This window comes from Musca autumnalis, unplaced genomic scaffold (genome assembly GCF_047663935.1).
Source record: "Musca autumnalis isolate F117 unplaced genomic scaffold, ASM4766393v1 scaffold_1, whole genome shotgun sequence".
NCBI classification, from domain to species: Eukaryota; Metazoa; Arthropoda; class Insecta; order Diptera; family Muscidae; genus Musca; species Musca autumnalis.
In genome coordinates, this window is record NW_027411644.1 from 60,715,029 (window position 1) to 60,738,207 (window position 23,179).

At 34.1% G+C, this 23,179-nt stretch overlaps 2 protein-coding genes across 3 annotated transcripts in view; both read right to left on the minus strand.

Moving 5' to 3' along the window:
- Window positions 1–18,117, minus strand: part of mld (molting defective) — a 123,850-nt gene extending 105,733 nt beyond the window's left edge. Inside the window, exon 1 of one of the 2 annotated variants that reach the window (XM_073976549.1) lies at window positions 17,565–18,117. The gene's annotated coding sequence lies outside the window, so the exon portion shown is untranslated. Of the gene's footprint in view, window positions 1–15,437; window positions 15,551–17,564 lie in introns of those variants that run through there. The other variant, XM_073976559.1, reaches the window with a different exon arrangement.
- A 3,127-nt stretch (window positions 18,118–21,244) lies between these two features.
- On the minus strand, window positions 21,245–22,478 carry LOC141388994 (uncharacterized). The gene is made up of 5 exons (XM_073959986.1): window positions 22,467–22,478; window positions 22,294–22,391; window positions 21,765–22,242; window positions 21,561–21,705; window positions 21,245–21,468 (listed from the first exon to the last, which is right to left on the minus strand). Exons 1-5 carry the CDS (start codon window positions 22,476–22,478, stop codon window positions 21,245–21,247), a joined length of 957 nt encoding a protein of 318 aa, XP_073816087.1.
- Between the last annotated feature and the right edge of the window lie 701 nt (window positions 22,479–23,179).

A 23,179-nucleotide genomic window follows, 5' to 3' on the forward strand; every position in this document is an offset into this window, starting at 1 on the left:
TCCATCGAGCAAATCTTGTGGAAATAGAAAATAAAATTGATGTTTGGTCCTTTGTGAAGACGATTTCCTTTTTTTAACCTTTCAAGGTAAAACTGAGAAAGAAATTTTGGTCCTTCGAGCTAAAAGCAATTTCAATTTTATGGAAAAAGGGTTGGAAGAATAAAAAAGTGTTGCAGGTTACTATGATATTCAAAATTCAAGTTCATTAGAGTTTAAATTGAACGGAATACCATGAAGACAATATTCTCGACAAAGAATTTCTGTTTGGTGGTGAATAAAATTGTGACACTTAAATATAAAATTACAAAATTGTTATCCTGCAAAAGAAAACACGAACATGATCCTGTTTACGACGAGGGTAAGTATTTGATACTTGTTATTATTGGCAAAATCGATTGTTGATCAAAGAATGGTGGCAAGAGAGATTCAATTGTTCCCGAATAATAGAGCATGACACACATCTAAACTAAAATCATCAAACCAGAACAATATGTGAAAACTAATTATGCGGGTTGTAAAGCACTTAGCACACCACTACTAGTTATTTTTTCATAAGTGTCTCGTTTATGGAATCTGAGGTAAGGGGAACAGAAAGGAAAAAGAAGACAAAACAAACAACAATTAACTTCGTTACAAAATGCTTGAGTTGCATTTAGTGTAGCAAGCATTTAATAATACTTCAGAATCAAGTTCATTGCTACTACAAATCTGGATGATAATTGTGCCGGAACTTAAAGCGTAATAGTTTTGAGTGGAAACTATGTTTTTTTTACAGGGTTTTATTTTTGTATTACTATTTTTCTCTAAAAAAATTGGTGACAACGACACAAAAAATCATACAGCGTAAAACAGACTGTAAAAGGCATGACTGAACACACTAAAAAAGTGGAAGACACATGCATGTCCATAGTTTACATTTTTCCGGTACAGTAAGATATGGTTTTGACACATTAACAGTATTTTTGTGTTCCAGCACACAACAAAAATCTAAAAGATTCAAAAATTTTTGGGTAAAAAATGTATTGATAATTTTTATTTAATTTATTTTAATGTATAGGAACAACTGCATTTGGTCCTTCGAGCATTTGATTGTTGCTTTGTGGTCCTTTGACAGAGACACGTTTCTCTTCATTGATAGTTAAGACCTCGGTACATAAGCAGCATGGAACATTGGATTAAGTCGGCCGAGCCAAATTCAAAGTACGTTGCCCTTTGCTTTTAGTCTATTACCAAAAATGACTTAATTAGGAAAGTCAACCGCTTATGTACCGAGTCCTTTAGTCTCTAAAGAAAATCGTATATAAACCTACCATAAACATTAAGATGTTCTGTATTCACACCTTTGCCCACTGTGCCTTTGACGAATTTATGACATGATTTATTGATAATTAATTTGCCATTTAGGTGTCACACCCATTGTTTTACGTAGCTGTAAACAAAAACCCCCAACTGCTCAAGGCTCTCCTCTAATTTAGGCAATTAGTTTGGTTAGTTGTTTCTTTTTTCCTGTTGCCTTTGTGTCACATTATCATATTATCCTTTCATTTTCTGCCATTATCCACTTTGTTACGCGTGACAATGTTGTGAGCTTTGTGCGTACATTAACCCCTTCTTTTTGTAGTTTTATTAAATGCTTGACCAGTTCGTTGACTAAGTGACTGACAGGCAGTCACACAATCCAAATGTACATCCAAGAAAACAGTTGGTGACTCTTGGTAATGATTTCAATAACAAAAAGAGGAGGGAAGCAGAAGGGAGGGTTGGTCGGTCGGTGGGTTCTATTCAAATGTGACTTTTGGTGATATCATGTGGTTATATTCTTCTTTAAGTTTCAACTTCCTCATGAACAACGACAGTCACTCATACATACACAATTGGGGTTATTTTGAACGAAAATTCCCGGTGAGTTCTTTCACTTTCTCCCTTAAGTTGAAACGGCGGACAAACAAAACTTAGGGGGAATTTTCGTCCGGAATAACCCCCAATATGTTCGCACAAATAACCCCGAAGGAACAAGGGAGACCTCTCTCATAGCAATGAGCACATCGAGAGTCATATTGCTTCAATGAAATGGGACCAACATTTTATACCCGAGTCCGAACGATATTTCTTAAGACACAACAAACAAAATACAGTGGATACTGTATCCACGCCAACTAAGCAACTCTGGTGAAGTTTCTACGAGATCATGATAACGTGGATAAAGTATCTGGGTTATATAAATAGCATGGATAAGGTATCTATGTTATCCAAATAAAGTGGATAGCAAATCTATGCTAATCAGATAAGGCGGATAATGTATCTACGTTATCCAGATAACGTGGATAATGTATCTATCGAGATAATCTGGACAATGTAGATGCATTATACATGTACGTTATCCAGATAAAGTGGATAATCTCTATACGTTATCCAGATAACGTGGATAATGTGTATACGCTGTTCAGATACGGTGGATAATATATTTACGTTATACAAATAATGTAGATACATTATCCCGGTAATGTATCTACATTACCCAGATAACGTGGATAATGTATCTACGTTATCCAAATAAACTGAATAAAGTATCTACATTATCCAGATAACATGGTTAATGTATAAATGTTATCTAGATAAAGTGGATAACGTATCTACGTTATCAAGAAAAATTGGATAATGTATCTACATTATCCAGATAACGTGGATAACGTAAATGCAGCACCCATATAACGTGGATAATGTGTCTACGTTATCCAGATAACGTGGATAATGCATCTACGTTATCCTGATAACGTGTATAATGCATCTACATTATCCAGTTAACGTGGATAAGGTATCTACGTTATCTAAACAACGTGGATAAGGTATCTACGTTATCTAAATACCGTAGAGAAGGTATCTACATGGACAGAAAGTAACTACGTTATCTAAATAACGTGGGCAATGTATTTTCATTATCCAGATGACGTGGATAATTTATCAACATTATCCAGATAACGTGGATATATCTACATTATCCAGTTAACGTGGATAATGCATCTACATTATCCAGATAACGTGAATAATGCATCTACATTATCCAAATAACATGGATAATGTATCTACATTATCCAGATAACGTGAATAATGTATCTACATTATCCAGATAACGTGGATAATGTATCTACATTGTCCAGATAACGTCAATAATGTATCTACATTATCCAGATAACGTGGATAATATTCTACGTTATCCAGATAACGTGGATAATGTATCTACATTATCCGGATAACATGGATAATATTCTACGTTATCCAGATAACGTCGATAATGTATCTACATTATTCAGATAACGTCAATAATGTATCTACATTATCCAGATAAAGTGCATAATGTATATACATTGTCCAGATAACGTGGATAATTTATATACATTGTCCAGGTAACGTGGATAATGTATCTACGTTATCCAAATAACGTGGATAATGTATCTACATTATCCGAATAACGTGGATAATATTCTACGTTATCCAGATAGCGTCAATAATGTATCTACATTATCCAGATAACGTCAATAATGTATCTACATTATCCAGATAAAGCGGATAATGTATCTACATTATCCAGATAACGGCAATAATGTATTTACATTGTTCAGGTAACGTGGATAATGTATTTACGTTATCCAAATAACGTGGATAATGTATCTACATCATCCACATAAAGTGGATAAAGTATCTACATTATCCAGATAACGTCAATAATGTATCTACATTATCCAGATAAAGTGAATAATGTATATACATTGTCCAGATAACGTGGATAATTTATCTACATTGTCCAGGTAACGTGGATAATGTATCTACGTTATCCAAATAACGTGGATAATGTATCTATCCAAATAATCTGGACAATGTAGATGCATTATACATGTACGTTATCCAGATAACGTGGTTATCCAGATAAAGTGGATAATCTCTATAGGTTATCCAGATAACGTGGATAATGTGTATACGCTGTTCAGATAATGTGGATAATATATTTACGTTATACAAATAATGTAGATGCATTATCCCGGTAATGTATCTACATTACCCAGATAACGTGGATAATGTATCTACGTTATCCAAATAAACTGAATAAAGTATCTACATTATCCAGATAACATGGTTAATGTATAAACGTTATCTAGATAAAGTGGATAACGTATCTACGTTATCAAGAAAAATTGGACAATGTATCTACATTATCCAGACAACATGGATAACGTAAATACAGCATCCATATAACGTGGATAATGTGTCTACGTTATCCAGATAACGTGGATAATGCATCTACGTTATCCTGATAACTTGTATAATGCATCTACATTATCCAGTTAACGTGGATAAGGTATCTCCGTTATCTAAACAACGTGGATAAGGTATCTACGTTATCTAAATACCGTAGAGAAGGTATCTACATAGAAAGAAAGTAACTACGTTATCTAAATAACGTGGGCAATGTATTTTCATTATCCAGATGACGTGTATAATTTATCAACATTATCCATATAACGTGGATATATCTACATTATCCAGATAACGTGGATAATGCATCTACATTATCCAGATAACGTGAATAATGCATCTACATTATCCAAATAACATGGATAATGTATCTACATTATCCAGATAACGTCAATAATGTATCTACATTATCCAGATGACGTGGACAATGTTCTACGTTATCCAGATAATGTGGATAATGTATCTACATTATCCGGATAACGTGGATAATATTCTACGTTATCCAGATAACGTCGATAATGTATCTACATTATCCAGATAACGTCAATAATGTATCTACATTATCCAGATAACGTCAATAATGTATCTACATTATCCAGATAACGTGGATAATGTTCCACATTATCCACATAACGTGGATAATGTTCTACATTATCCAGATAACGTGGATAATGTATCTACATTATCCAGATAACGTCAATAATGTATCTACATTATCCAGATAACGTTAATAATGTATCTACAATATCCAGATAAAGTGGATAATGTATCTACATTGTCCAGGTAACGTGGATAATGTATCTACGTTATCCAAATAACGTGGATAATGTATCTACATTGTCCAGGTAACGTGGATAATGTATCTACGTTATACAAATAACGTGGATAATGTATCTACATTATCCAGATAAAGTGGATAATTTATCTACATTATCCAGATAACGTGGATAATGCATCTACATTATCCAGATAACGTGAATAATGCATCTACATTATCCAAATAACATGGATAATGTATCTACATTATCCAGATAACGTCAATAATGTATCTACATTATCCAGATGACGCGGACAATGTTCTACGTTATTCAGATAATGTGGATAATGTATCTACATTATCCGGATAACGTGGATAATATTCTACGTTATCCAGATAACGTCGATAATGTATCTACATTATCCAGATAACGTCAATAATGTATCTACATTATCCAGATAACGTCAATAATGTACCTACATTATCCAGATAACGTGGATAATGTTCCACATTATCCACATAACGTGGATAATGTTCTACATTATCCAGATAACGTGGATTATGTATCTACATTATCTAGATAACGTCAATAATGTATCTACATTATCCAGATAACGTTAATAATGTATCTACAATATCCAGATAAAGTGGATAATGTATCTACATTGTCCAGGTAACGTGGATAATGTATCTACGTTATCCAAATAACGTGGATAATGTATCTACATTGTCCAGGTAACGTGGATAATGTATCTACGTTATACAAATAACGTGGATAATGTATCTACATTATCCAGATAAAGTGGATAATTTATCTACATTATCCAAATAACGTGGATAATGTATCTACATTATCCAGATAAAGTGGATAATGTTTCTGCATTATCCAGATAACGTCAATAATGTATCTACATTATCCAGATAAAGTGGATAATGTATATACATTATCCAGATAACGTGGATAATTTATCTACATTGTCCAGGTAACGTGGATAATGTATCTACGTTATCCAAATAACGTGGATAATGTATCTACATTGTTCAGGTAACGTGGATAATGTATCTACGTTATCCAAATAACGTGGATAATGTATCTAAGTTATCCAAATAACGTGGATAATATTCTACGTTATCCAGACAAGGTGGATAATGTATATGCATTAACCAAATATCGTGCATAATTTATCTACATTGCCCAGGTAACGTGGATAATGTATCTACGTTATCCAAATAACGTGGATAAGTTATCTACGTCACATAACCAACTTGGTTAATGCATCTACGTTATCCAGATAAAATGTATAATGCATCTACACTATCCAGTTAACGTGGATAAGTTATCTACGTTATCTAAACAATGTGGATGAGGTACCTACGTTATCTAAATACCGTAGATAAGGTATCTACATAGAAACAAAATATCTACGTTATCTAAATAACGTGGATAATGTTTTTACCTTATCCAGATAACGTGAAAATGTATCAACGTTATCCGTATAAAGTGGATAATGCATCAAAGTTATTCAGATAAGGTGAATAATGTATGTACGTTATTCAGATAACGTGGATAATGTATCAACGTTACATAACCAATGTGGCTAATGCATCTATGTTATCTAAATACCGTAGATAAGGTATCGACATAGAAGCAATGTAACTACGTTATCTAACTAATGTGGATAATGTATCGACGTTATCCAAATAACGTGGATAAGGTATCTACGTTATCCAGATAACATTGATAAGTTATCTACGTTATCCAGATAACGTGGATAAGGTAACTGCGTTATCCAGATAACGTGAATAATGTATCTACATTAGCCAGATAACGTGAATAATGTATCTACGTTACATAACCAACGTGGATAATGCATATACGTTATCTAAATACCGTACATAAGGTATCTACATTGTCCAGGTAACGTGGATTACGTCACACGGTATCGAGATAATATGGATATCTGGATATGGTATCTACGTTATCCAGATAACGTTGATAAGGTATATACGTTATCCAGATTACGTGGATAAGGTATCTGCGTTATATAATTAACTTGGATAATGCATCTACGTTATCCAGATAACGTGGATAATGCATCTACATTATCCAGATAACGCTGATAAGGTATATACGTTATCCAAATAGCGTGGATAAGGTATCTACGTTATCCACATAACGTTGTTAAGGTATCTACGTTATCCAGTTAAAGTGGATAAGGTATCTGCGTTACATAACCAACTTGGATAGTGCATCTACGTTATCCAGATAACGTGGATAATGCATCTGCATTATAATAAATAAATAAAATAATGTGGATAAGGTATCTACGTTATCTAAACAACGTGGATAAGGTATCTACGTTATCTATCTAAGGTGAATAATATATCTACGTTATGTAAATTATGTCAAATAAATATCTGCGATATCTAAATAAATTGGATAATGTATCTACAATATCTAAATAAAGTTGACAGTCTCCGATAATGTATTCACGTCTCCAAATAGCGTGAAAAATATATTCACGTTATCCAAATAACCTGGATAATATATCTACGTTATCTAAATAACTCCCATAATATATATAAGTTATGTAAATAAGGTGGATAATGTATCAACTATATCTAAATGCTGTGAGTAATGCCTTCACGTTATCCAAATAGCCCGGATAATGTATCTACGTTACATAAACAACGTTAAGTATTGTCGACCTGTTCCCTATTTGGTTCCATTCATTCGATAATAAATAAATAAATTGATAACTGAATGTAATGTGTGAGTGGCAAATGTATCCGAAGGACCAGTTGGTCAATACGTTATACAACAACAGCAGCGATGGGCAATAAAAATCCCTGGCAGTGGGCTGATGACACTCCAATTAATATTTATTTTATAATTTCCACTTCAGTTACCTAACCTTTAGGAAATTACGTTCCACAGAAAATTTGTGTATGTGGGTTTTTACCTCTTCCAGGCTACTTAATGCCGCACATATGCTGTGTAATCTTTCAAGTGGTGAAAGAAAGGTAGGAGGGTAATAAAAAAAGGATATTAAAAATTGGGCAAGTACTTGAAATATCCTTTTTGTCCTTTTGAGTTCATATTATTTGCTTTAAATACATGTGTATGTAATTATGAATATTGGCGTTGTTGTTGTAGCTGTCTTTAAGGATCACTTATTTGCCCAGAACCCGGATAGTCATCAGGTTCGTCAATGTCGTCATTATTATTATCATTCACAGCACAGTGTGTTGTTGTTGTTGCTTGTGTTTCGGGGTATCACTCTTCGTATTCGTCTTCCACTTTTAAACGAGAAAACCTTAACACATGTTGAAGGGATGTGCTGACGTGGTAATTTTCAGCATTTGCTGATCGGGTTTTTTGTGCCGTTCTTTTTTTTTTGCTTAGGAGCAATGCGCAAATTGGTTTGCTGATGCAGATTGTTGCCGCTGCGCTCCGCTCATTGCCTTTATTGTTCTTCTCCCGTAATGGTGTTATTTGTGTTGGTGTTGTTTTTGTTGCTGGTTAGGAAAACATATACTTATTTTCTTAACTAATGTGTTTGAAGAGGAGGTACACAAAAATAACCTACAGATAGAAGTAATGGGGGAAGAGGTAGAGCGGAAGACAACTGCCAACAAAAAAAGCCCAAATTTGAAGCAGTACGCTTTTGGTGTTTTGTTTTTGTGTTTCACATACCAATTTTATGCTTGATGGGCCCAGCACACCAACTTTGGCCATATCAGTAAGGCAGTTAGCCAGTCAACCAGCCAGCCAGCCATCCAGTCTGCTACGACGACGGAGTAAAGAGATGTTAAGTATGGGTCATATATTTAAGAGATCGTTTGCTTGCCGCTGCTGCTGCTGCTAACACCAAGAAAAATCAACGATTGCCTTTAATCATATTTGCCGAGCCAACAACAACAACAAAAAAAAAACTAAAAACGTTGTTGTATTATTTTTGTTTTCTTTTCGGCTCGATATTTACCCAGTTACAGATGATGAGGATGGGAGGGATTTGTCTTAAGGGGCCGGTCTCGCGAACCTCACGATAAATGCATTCGCCAGAAAATGATGCTAATGAAAAGCGTTTATGGGCTTTTTCCCTGTTGTTGTTGTCGTCCAACATCATTGTTGTTGTTGCTGCTTGCTTGTTTTCTTGGATTTCTCTTGGGTTTTTTCATGTTTGCCGTGTTTAAATTGGATGGGATGCTGGACTCTGGGCTAAGAAGGTAGCTTGGCTGGCTGGTTGACTGGCTATCTGTTGCCTCTCTGGCTGGCAGGCTGGCTAGTTGGTTGGTTTGTTGTGGTTATTTTAAAAGGTTTCATTAAGTTTTCGCACACATCATTATCATCATAAATAATGGAGTTTCGCGCTTCTGCGCAATCTCCACGTCGTCGGCGGTGATGATGAAACAAACAAACAACAGCATGGTTATTTGTAATCACATGAGGTGCTGCTGATGTTTTCCTGATGTTGTTGTTGGTGTTCTTCTTCTTGTTCTCAATGTGCCAGAATGTCTGGTGTGGTTGCACATTTTGGAATCTCCTTGCCGGTCTGCCTGGCTGGCCATGCATTATTTGCTGCTTATGTTAAGGTGGTATCTTTAACCGCCTTAAATCATCTTTTTGCTGTTTTCCTTTTTGTTGTTTATTATATCCAACACTTAAACAAGCAGTTGTTATTATTCCTTTTGTTGTTGTTGCTGTTGTTTTCTTTTTGATTACATTTGTAACACCTTGAAGAATATTTTTCAAATTAAATTCAAGTCTCTTTCCTGTGCCATGGTAAATACTTGCACAAATCAACAGCAATAACAAGAACAACACCAATTGTTGTTGCTGTTGCTGTTAGCAGCAGGACTAACTGGTTAACCAGAGTCTCCTCAGTCAAAAGACAGAGGCTATAATAAAAATTTGAGATGGTCATATAAAATCCACAATTTGAGGTTTTGCTTTACAAATTATTTCTAAATACACACACACACACGAAATGAAAGGCAGTTTGTATCTGTGTGTGTGTATTTTTGAAGAAAAAATAAATGCCGCCCAATTACCAAGTAATGACTTGACTGACTGGACATGCACATTTACACAGACAAAATGCAGTTAAATTGCACGAAAAAGTAAATTATTTACATTTTTGTCGATAGACGAGGGGATATTATCTGCATAATTTTGTTAGTACAAATTATTAATATAATGTAAATACATTATTTATGCCATAGATAATGTAGTTATGTTATTTGGTAATGTTAGAGACATTATTGAGGTTATTTAGATCACGTAGTTACATTATACGCGATATTTAGATAACATAGATACATTATCCATGCTATATTGATAACATAGATACATTATCCATGCTATATAGACAACGTAGATAGATTATTCACGTTATTTAGTTAACATAGATACATTATCCATGCTATACAGATAACGTTGATACATTATCCACGTTATTTAGATAACATAGATACATTATCCACGTTATTTAGATAACATAGATACATTATCCATGCTATATAGATAAAGTAGATACATTACCCACGTTATTTAGATAACGTAGATACATTATCAATGATATTAAGATAACTTAGATACATTATCCATATTTCTTAGACAACAATGATACATTAACCACGTCACATAGATAGTAAAGATACATTATCCGCGTTACATAGACAACGTAGATTATTATCCACGTTATTTAGTTAACGCAGATACATTAACCACGTCATTTAGATAACGTAGATACATTATCCACGTGATTTAGATAACTCAGAGACATTATCCACGTTATTTAGATAACGTAGATACATTATCCACGTCGTTTAGATAACGTCGATACATTAACCACGTTATTTAGATAACGTAGATACTTTATCCACGTTATTTAGATAACGTAGATACTTTATCCACATTATTTAGATAACGTAGATACATTATCCACGTTATTTAAATAATATCGTAGGTACATTATCCACTTTATTAGATAACATAGATACATTGTCCACTTTATTAGATAACATAGATACATTATCCACGATTTTAGATAACATAGATACATTATCCACGTTACATAGATAACGTAGATACATTATTCACGTTATTACGATAACGGAAATACATTATCCAAGTTATTTAGACAACGTAGATACATTATCCACGTTACATAGATAACGTAGATACATTATCCACGTTATTTAGATAACGTAGATACATTATCCACGTCATTTAGATAACGCAGATACATTATCCACGTCACATAGATAACGTAGATACATTATCCACGTTATTACGATAACGGAAATACATTATCCAAGTTATTTAGACAACGTAGATACATTATCCACGTTACATAGATAACGTAGATACATTATCCACGTTATTTAGATAACGTAGATACATTATCCACGTCATTTAGATAACGCAGATACATTATCCACGTCACATAGATAACGTAGATACATTATCCACGTCATTTAGATATCGGAAATACATTATCCATGTTATTTAGGCAACGTAGATACATTATCCACGTTACATAGATAACGTAGATACATTATCCACGTTATTTAGATAACGTAGATACATTATCCACGTTATTTAGATAACGTAGATACATTATCCACGTCATTTAGATAACGGAAATATATTATCCAGGTTATTTAGACAACGTAGATACATTATCCACGTTACATAGATAACGTAAATACATTATCCACGTTATTTAGATAACGTAGATACATTATCCACGATATTTAGATAACGTAGATAAATTATCCACGGTATTTAGATAACGTAGATACATTATCCACGATGTTTAGATAACGTAGATACATTATCCACGTCGTTTATATAACGTATATAAATTATCCACGTTTTTTAGATAACGTAGAGACATTACCCACGTTATTTAGATAACGGAAATTCATTATCCAAGTGATTTAGATAACGTAGATACATTATCCACGGTATTTATATAATGTACATAGATTGATTGGATACATTAACCACGTTATTTAGATAACGTAGATACTTTATCCACGTTATTCAGGTAACGTAGATAAATTATCCACGGTATTTAGGTAACGTAGATACATTGTCCATGTAATTAAGTAACGTAGATACATTATCCATCTTATTTAGATAACATAGATACATTATCCATCTTATTTAGATAACGTAGATAAATTATCCACGGTATTTAGATAACGTAGATAAATGATCCACGGTATTTAGATAACGTAGATACATTATCCACTTTGTTTAGATAACGTAGATATATTATCCACGTTATTTGGATAACGCAGATATATTTTCTGCATTATCCACGTTATTAATATGAAGTAGATACATTATCCACGCTACTTTAAAAATATTCCTCGTTATTTAGATAACATAGATACATTATCCACGTTATTTAGATAACACAGATACATTATCCCTATTATTTAAATAAAGTAAGTTCATTATACGCATTTTATGTAGATAACACAGATATTTTATTCCTGTTATTTGTATATTTACATAATTTGGATAAAGTATATAGATTATCCACATTATTTAGATATCGTATATAGTTTATTCCCGTTATTTGGATAACATTATCCACATCGTGAATACATAATAAAAATTCAGCAAAAAATATAGAAGTTTACATCATGAATTTGAAACAGATCGTCGGATAAAATCATGTGGAATTTCCATACCCGCTATAACAGGCATCCTTTAAGCTGAAAACACATACAACGTTTGGGTAAAGTTTTGTGTCGTTTTGGCCGTTTTTACACTGTTGGGCATGATGCCGAAAAATTCAAATTCATATGAAATATATGTCGACAAACAGATAAACGCTGGACTTTGGTATCGGCGTCGCCCTGTTGTTGTTGTTTTTTTCTCAACGCCCAACACAAAACTTTACTCAAACGTTGTATGTGTTTTCAGCTTTACTCGCCTTAATTACCCGTCGGAAAATGTATTTGGCAAAATGTTATTCATATTTGCCGACGGAAATATGGAAAAAAACATTTTTGGTCGTATATTGTACTGCCTTGATTCAGTCTGCGAAAATACATATCGCACCGATTGGACCTTCAAGCGACATCACTTAAATAAAAATGCTATTACAAATTATCGACAAAACTTCCGAATCTTTTTCTGTCTAGTAACAGGTATCTGAACTGTTGCCATGTGACACTCTTGTTAATAAATTCTTCTTCCACTGATCTTCTTAGCGTAATATTTGGTCTTCCCCTGTTCCTGTGTCCCTGTAGGTTCCATTGGTAGCAAACTTTGACTATGTTCATGTCCGTGGCCTATCAATTTCTTTCGTTGGATTTCAATGTTCCCAATAAACACGGAGCACGTTGCATCTCTGCATTGCCCAGAAAAAGAGCAGCAGTTTCTAGGCGATTGTGTCGGGGTTACTTCGCAGGTTTCATTTCAGTAAAGCAGGACAGATTTTACATTCGTATTGAATATATGGATCTATGGATTTGGTACCCACTGGGTTTATTAAATCCGGTTATATGCAAACGCACTATTAGTTTGTGCTGATATTTGGCTTCCAAGGAGCGCAAATGCATGACGGGTCTTATTCAATCTGTTTATTACGACATACATATCTGCCCAACCATCTGTGCTTATTATAAAGCTGAACTGTTTGACATCTGCTATAGTTTGATTATTAGTAATTATTGAAGTGAATTTGTTCGTTGATATTCTCATCACTTTAGTTTGGAGGAAGTTTATTTTTGGACCGACGCTAAGGCGACAATCTCTGTTTTCCAGCATTAAGCATAAATCGTTCGTGTAATCCAGGGCATGTAATCGTTCAAATCAGCTTCCATTGTATTCCGTCGGGTAGAGTTGAGCAATCTAGTTCATAGTTCGCTGTCTTAGTACAAAAAAATAGGAGTGATTTCATGTTTTATACAAACGAACGGAGTCCATTGAACTAGATCGTTCAATTGTATTGTGTAGCAATCTACAACTCTACCGTCGGGTACTTCGTTCGTCTTTGTCATCACCATATCTAACACAAATAGGAAGAGTGTGGGATGACAGTGCACCTCCTTGTCTTACTCCATTTTTTACATTATTCAATTATCGAAAGGCTTCGGTTTCTGGCGGCATTTAAAAGAATTCGTTCGTTTTGCACACCCGTCCATTCTTTAATGTTACTTATCCATGTTGTTTCTATTCTTCCTCCGGGACTTTTTCCATCGATATTGGTCTGTATAATGGCTTGGAGCAGCTTATATTTTTCATTCCTCATTAAATGGCACAAATAGGCAGTTTTCTGGTTTTTATCATACGTGTAACTTGAAGTTCGGTATTCATGCGTCTAAGCACTTCATGACACATTGCAATTGAATAATTTTGATAATTTTTTGAAATTTTGCCTGTTAGGGCGAAGATCATTTTTTTAATGATTTTATTAATTTTCTCGTTTAGAGTTAAGCTTAATGATCTGAAATTATTTGCAAGTGAAAAAGGAAAGCCATGGACTCGAACCCACATAGTCACCAAATTACGTTACCTGGTTTCATTGGTGGTAAAGCAAATCTTCGGACGTATCGACTATGTAATGGCTTCTCTGTCCTAGAACTTATCGTTTTTTCAAATGCAAATGTGTTTTTATACATTAACGGATATTTGGCCGTTTGAAATGTATTTTTCTTCACAACAACCGCTTTTTGCGATGCCTTTGAAGTTATGAGTTTTGGCTTTGAACGCTAACACGCCGTGACAACATTTTTTTTTGATATGTTTTCAAGGACGTGGGTTCAAATCCCAGCCGGGCTCAGCCCTAACAGGCAAAATTTCAAAAAATAAAAAATAGGCTGAGCCCGGCTGGGATTTGAACCCACGTCCTTGAAAACATATCAAAAAAAAATGTTGTCACGGCGTGTTAGCGTTCAAAGCCAAAACTCATAACTTCAAAGGCATCGCAAAAAGCGGTTGTTGTGAAGAAAAATACATTTCAAACGGCCAAATATCCGTTAATGTATAAAAACACATTTGCATTTGAAAAAACGATAAGTTCTAGGACAGAGAAGCCATTTACTGGATCCCACACAATACCTCTAGGGTTTTCATGGTAGGCACGCCTCACTATGGCATCGATCACAACCAAGAAGAGCAAAGGTGACAGAAGTCATCCTTGCCCGAGATTGTATTAAAGGGTTCTGACATTTTACCCTTGTGAATAACTGTACATTCGAAATTGTCGTAGCTGCTGCGTATAATTGAAATTATTTATTTGTGGATTATTATTATTTCATACATAAGCAGCTTGCCATTGTAGGTTAAGTCATTTCTGGTAAGAGAATGAAAACAAAGGCCAATCTTATTTCGAATTTAACTCGGCCGTTCTTTATTATATTGCAGAAATAGCTTATGTACCGAGGTCTTTAACACTACCTTTGTGTTTATCCTATACTTGTGTCGTATCCAAATTTTTCCTCTCCTTCTAATTCCTCCATTTAATTTTTTTTATTGTCGATTAATTTTGCAAATAGAGCTATGCTTTATTACATAATTTTCTTCCCAACGTTTCGTCACTTTTTTGGTCACTAAACTAAATATTTGATGCTTTTCTTAAGAGTTTTTACATTCCATTGTGCAATTCTTATCCCGTTTGCAAATAAACAAAACTGATTTAATGCTTTTCTTCCCAACGTTCCGTCACTATTTTGGTCAGTAGTTTTCAAACTAACTGATTGATGCTCCTCTTAAGGGTTTTTACATTCCATTGTGCAATTCTAATCCGGTTTCCTCTGTCAAAGGTTGTCTCGATGCCGATTATTACCGTTATTACGGCTAGTTGTAAGCTTGAATAATTTCCATTTATCTAACAATGTTAGGCGCCGAGGTCTTAAGATTGTGTCGTATCCAAAGTTTCCATCTCCTTCTAATTCTTCCATTTAACTTCTTTGTTATTGTCGATTAATTTTGCAAGTAAAACAATGCTTTATTAATTTTCTTCCCAACGTTTCGTCGCTTTTTGGTCACTAGTTTCCAAACTTAATATACCTATGATGCAATGTAAAAGTTTTTACATTCCATTGTGCAATTCTAATCCGGTTTCCTATGTCAAAGGTTGTCGTCGATGCCGTCGTTATTCATGATTCCAATTATTGCCGTTATTAAGGCCTGCGTACATAAGCTGCTCTGCCTGATTGCCTTGCTTTCCTGCTTCATTTTTGACATAATAAAAATAAAAGAATAAAGAAGGCCGAGGAAATTTCGAACTGGGTTGCCCTTTTCTTTTTTATTCTATTATCAGAAGTAAGCAAGATAAGCAGGCAAGGCAGCTTATGTACGCAGGCCTTTACGGCTAGCTGTATGCTTGAATAATTTCCATTTGTCAAACAATGTTAGGCGCCTTTCCGTGGCATAATAGCATATTTACATCAGTGCTTTCTTCTGTGTTTTAACTGCTTTGTGAGTACTTATTTGACGTGTAACAACTGAGCTTTCATTTGGTACTGTATTTTAATATGATTTTCACTATAGAATGTCCCTTAGATTATTGATAACACTTTATATATTCCACACATTTTTTTATGGTTTTACAAAATTTCCTCCATAATTTTATTAAAATTTCATTGCACCCGTCAATGCGAGATGACAATTCTGTTGCATTTGCCAAAACGTTATCAATTCTCATCGTTTACATGTCATCCTTGATGTCATCACAACATCTGAGGAGAGGGCGTGCAGCGCAATGCATGAATGTCAGAGAGTAGGTAATAAAAATAAAATCTTATCAGAATTTGGTGAGTAATAACCCGTTATCAAAAAAAACGAATGCATGCCTTATCACGACGAGAGATGTAAGCAAGAGATATCATGCAACAGTAACAACAACACCAACAACAGACTTAACAAAAGTGGCACCTACATTAATTCTCAACAACAGCTGAGTGGGGATTCTGCGCCCTCTTGTGCATGCATTACTCTTGCCTTTGTGGTTGTTGTTGATGGGTATTTGAGATGAAATGCACTTGTCAACTCAACTGCTGCTGCTGTGCCAAACTAAACAAGAAGAGTTGTGAAGACATTTGTTTCACTTCATTGTTTCTTTTTTGGCATATGACATTAAAAGAAGAAGAAAATATGCACACACCATAAAAACGTTTTAAATGACACATGGAGGCCGGAGAGCATAAAATAAACAAAATTTATACACAAAAACCACTTGAGTTATTGATTTCATTTTTTGGATGTACAAAAAATTAGAATTTTTTGTTTTTGGAAATTATACAAAAAAATCTCTTTGCATTTTCTTTCTCTTCAGTATTCAAATTTTCAATTACTAATTGTTTTAATTTTGTAAACAAAAATAACAACAAATTCAATAAATTTTCTAGAGACAAAGAATTTTTAGTTATCTCATCACCTCTCCTCCTTTTCTATTCTAATTTGTTTGTAAGGCAATCGACGGCCAAATAGCGAGCAAATGGTATCCACGTTTTCTAAAAATATCATTATTGCCGTGAAGAATCACCAAAAAAAAAGAATAGAAAAAATAATCATCACACTTACACTCGAAGAAAAAAACCGTTGTAAACACTCGACTTTTTCACTTAGCCCACGATGAACATGTGTTTACGCGTACACACACACGCCGCACTTGCTAGAATTTTTGGTGGCCTGTTTTGTTTAAAAGTAACAAAATTCTCAACAATTTGTTTTATAAATGTTTCAAACTTTTACTTCTTCTTGTTGTTGTTATTAATTGTTTTCTCACAGAATTCCAATAAATTGTTGTTGTTGTAATTTGTTTTATTGATAACACGCTTTATTCCAAAGGCTTTTCATTTGGTTGCACCTTTACTAATCGTCGCCGCACATCTAAAACAATTTCAACCGACCAACGACTATTCGCGTAAAGAGGTTGCAACTATTTGCTTATTCTTGTTGTTGTTATTACACACAAATTCTTATTTGTTTTTCAACCGGATTTTATTTTGTTTGTTTAGATAAATTCGATTCCGTTTTGAACAACCAACACGCACGCCTTACAATCTTAAACTAAATTGAACAAGGCACGACACGGACACGGCATGGTACGGCAGCGACGAGCCATCAAACGAAAGTATCACACACACAAAAATCAACAAAACAATTTGATATTGTTTTTTGATGAGCCAAGCAGCATCATCCACAAGCAAGCAGAGCAGCATACTCACAGTAGTCGTAGTAAATATTACCACTCACCACCCCCTTGGCAAACAAAGCCCAACACGAGAAATACCCAGAAAAACCAACAATACTCATCACTAAGGCAGAGGCACACAATACAAATAATAACAAAAACCAACAACCACTAACAACAGCAACAACAATATGAAATACCCATTAAGAATGAGAGCAAGCAATATCCTCAAATGGAACAACAACAACAACATCTCCGCGACAACACGAAGAGAAAAACAAATAAAAAACAATACCCATCAACAAACATTACCATCAACGTCGCCGTTGTTACACTGCCACGGCCTCACACTAACGTCGACGTCACCGCAACGCAAGCAGCACAGCCGAGAAAAACCAACAGTCAGTCGCATTTATTCATTCATTTATTTGCCCATGAGAAAATCATGCAAACAAACCCCCACACACGAACACCACACGAACCGTCGTTATGACAGAGAGTGTGAGAGTAGAGAGATTTAGTGGAAAATACAATGGGGGGCTACTGTGTTTTGATTATTTACCTAGCAAAAAACCAACATTGGCTCTCATTGTCGTTGCCAAAAACAAACAACAGCAACAACCCAGTGGGAAAATGTAATCGATGGGAATCGAACGGGTAATACAGAGCCACTATGTTTTATTGATTACCGAATACATTATTCGTAACACGGTGCATGTCCTAGGAAAATAATATATTCCTTTATAGTATCCATAGAAAGCATCGTGTAATCTATGGGTATATTCTTTTATAGTTCTTTAGTAATATATAATGGAATTCATATACTGGAATGCATCGTATTATGTATGTATTCTCTTTTTATAAATAATTTATTCCCCCGGTATGCCTTAAGTAATTTATTGAATTGAAATAGAAAACCATTATTTTTAATTCATTTTTTAATTATATTTAGAAATATAAGGATTTTATGTAGGTAAAAAAGTATTCATAGAATACAAAAAAAATATTCATTCATTAAAAACAGCAATTAAAATAGTTCATTAAAATTTTTTAATAGTCCACGAGGTACTAAAATTCTTTCCATAATTGGTATCTGTAAGAGGGAAATAAAATGGTAGCAATAATAATAAAAAACAAAAAAGAATATTCAAAAATGACTTTGTGACTTACATATGAAGTGAAGTTTTCCCCAATTTTTTGAAGATCAGATTAGTTTTTTTTAATCCAGTTTGATTTCAATACGGCTAAGAATATTTTTGAATGTATCCAATGTCTTTTGGAATACATTTTTCGAACTTACGTCTTTATTGTTACACGACACAAATAAAACTGGCAAATTTATGCTGCGACTTGAAGGCGTCGGCAGATAACGGGACTATAAAAAAAAAATATAGAAAAAGAAACATTGCATTCCCTTGTCGTATCCAGTGGGAATGTAAGATGTAATTAATATGAATTTTTTGTCAAGTGAAATTACTCGTTCGATTCTCTACGGTATATTATATAACGTATCTTCTATAATATATTTAATAATTTAACATATTGTCCAATTATATTCTTTTTTCGATTCTTACGGATACGTTTTGGAACGAATTGCTTATAATGCGTTAATAAATATATTTTCAATGTAATATGTTCCCAATTTTCCCACTGGGAAATAATTCACACAGTCTCTCGTTTTGTCGATTGTTATGTTAAATAGGATGCACAGAGATGCCAGATTGTTAAGTGGTATATAAATTTGGGAGAAATAAATGGAGAAGGATATTTATGTGTATAATTTGTCGGTGTCATGCTTAAGTGTTCCATACGCCATTTTTGACTTTTTGAGATACAGGTGGTTTCTACGGTTTTCCGGTATGCTCTCTCTGAATTTCTAGTCGGCTTTCTCCTAGGGGAAAAATTGAAAATTTAGGAGAAAATTTTCTTCCCGTTCTCGAAATTTGCACCTGTCCATAGGAGAGTCTTAAATCCCCGGCCGAAGGCCGGCTATTTGGAGAAAAAATTGCAATTTAGGAGAAAATTTTGTTCCCGTTCCCGAGATTTGCACCTGTCCATAGGAGAAAGTCTTAAATCCCCGGCCGAAGACCGGCTATTTAGAGAAAAATTTACAATTTTAAAGAAATTTTGTTTACATTCCCCGAGATTTGCACCTGTACAGAAAAAATTATAATTCAAAAGAAAAATTTGTAATTTTAAATTTTTCTAATTGTAACATAAAGTAATGCCTTGTTCAGGCTGACGGTAATTCGTTCTCTATTCGTTGTTCGACCCCAAATTACGATATAATTACTTAATTTTCCATACAAAATTTTGAGAACGAACAACGATTTTTGTGCATTGTTCAATTTAAATTACTCTCAGAACGACGATAAAATATGTCCTCCCATCTCTAACAAATGAGAGAATTTATCGAAATAAATTAATTATGACAGAAAAAATATAAAATTTAAAAATTTATTAAAAACCTAAATATTTTTAGAAAAACTGCAAAACGTTAATGAAAAGTAAACGGTTTAACGACTAGTATACATTCAAATCATAGCAAATTTTCTCTTCTCTTTTACCACAGCTGCATTTCTTGTCCATCGTTTTAAATTCGCGTTCAAATTTAGAAACAAAAATCAAATGCCTGCCAGAAAGTCTGTATACCAAAAAGTTATTTTGGCAGGTCTCTCTATAATTTTGAAAATAGAAAAATTAAAAAATGTGCTGAAAACAGCAAAATTGTGAGAAAAAATAGAAACGATGAATGAAAAAATATTATTTAATATTAAATAGATATCTGAAAGAAGGACAAATATTTTTTTCAGTTTATATCAATTAATTTTAATCGTCTTTTGGCTGAAACTTTCTTTAAATTCAGCAAATAAAAAGTATGAAAATATGAATCATGATGCTATGAATTGTGTACCATGTCGTATGAACAGGTTAATTCGTGTACATAATTATGAGAGCGAACAACGTGATTCAAATGCTGGTATGAACATGGCATAAGACAAAATACTTATTTGGACAAAAAGAAGAGAAATTACTAAACAAATTAAAAAATAGTTTTGCTATTATTTTAAATTTTTAATTTTTTGGCGGGTGGTTCATCTTCACTTTCAGCAGTGCTGTTCTTATTGGGGTATTCATCTTCACTGCTGATTTCAGTATCGGCTTTACTCTCTTGTGATTCCTCGCTTGTGGATCCACTTTCCAACAATACATTAGAGGAAGAAGGATCCATTCTTGGTTTCTCAAATTCGGAGTCAGCTAAAGATTTTGTTGGATCATACAGCTGACCCGCTGAAATTCCAAGAATGCATTCTTGTTATTGGCTCGGCACCATCTTGAAAAGACAAATTTCTGAATATAACCGTCGAAAAATATTTTCCTACGGTTATATTCAGGAACTGATCTTTTCAGATGGCGCCATAACCCCTCCATGGTATTTGTGTGATAACCGGTCTGTGGATCCACAAAATTTTCTGAGTGGTTTACTTGGTGGTGGGTGTACTCCTCTTTGGATAGTGTTTTATAAGCCTAAAATTAAAAAATAAAAATATATTATTTATTTTTTTAAAATATACTGTTATACTTACTCTCCAGCAGTCTGAAATAATTATGGATTCTGGCTTAATATATTTTTTAATGAGGGGCAGTAGGGTGTCTCGGGTCCGATCCTCCACGGGAAACATAAAACTGTTATTGGAACCACGTTCAACACCTCCAAACGCCCACTGCCCCTCAACATGATGTCCGCGGTGGAATTTTCGTTTCCCCACTTTGGTTTCATAAATTTCGACAATTTTTCCGGGGCCGCCGATTTCTATTTGGGTCTGAAAGGAACTGTGGATACAAACTTCTCTGCAGAAGTTGTTCCAGTCCACTGCAGCCCGCAAACCAATTGATATTTCATCTATTATGTCATTTAATCCACCGGTACGTTTTGTCCACATGAACACAAAAACGAGGATTTTGTAAATGGGCAAATGTGATTTATCAAAGAATGTTCCTTTCCGGAAGGAACGTCTGAAATTACATTTGCCCTTTATACGGCCCCGGAATGTTTTACTGCATCTAAAATAAAAAAAGTTACAATGGGAAAAACAAAGCTGTACTATTATATACCTCCCTATCCATCCATCACAACTTGGGTAAGGACACAACTTTAGTGCATGACCCCGGTTGCATTTGAGCATGCCTTCCTTTGGAATTAGATTCCATTCCTGTAGTTTTTCGAGGACAGGAGAAGTTAGGTTCCCATTTCGGCATCCGAAAAAAAGATCACTTATGTATGTTACTTGATTAACCATTTTTGTTCAAATGAGTTTCAAATTAAAAATGAAGCACATGTTGAAAATAACGGTAAATTTCCATCATGTACTCCATTTTCAATTGGAAATGAATATGAACAAAATGGAAATTAAAATAACAAATGCTCATAACGCTATACTAAAAAAATAATAAACATATACGAAAACTTTCTAGAAATTTCAGTGACCTATTTCTCGGGAAGTGTGGACTTCCCCCATATAATTGTATTCCTGTGTTGGGTGAGACGAGACTTACCAGTAATAATAAAATTTTCATATGGTACGAGTTTAGTAAATAAGTTTAGCTTAAATCGAACATAGGGATTTTCCGGAACTTTCGAGGCCTATATCTCGGGAAGTATTCATTTCCTGGACAAAAGTTATACATCGTTGGAATCAGAATAGAATGGGCTATGTGTGGGGAAAATGCCGATTTGTTCCGCCAGGTGCCTCTAAAGGAAATTTGTTCCCAGAATTTTAATAATCGATTTAGAAGTATTTAATTTATTGAGGCAAAGATGGAAAATTTGTTTGTCACTTTGAGAAAAATGTTTACAAATGTTATGATGATGTTATTTCAACTTAGTTGAATCGTGCTGTCAGCTTGCAAATATTTTGTTCTGTTGTTTTTTTGGGAAAGCCGAAAAGTGGGCATCATTCTCATTAACATGAGAATACTCGATGCTTAAAGAGTTCAGGTT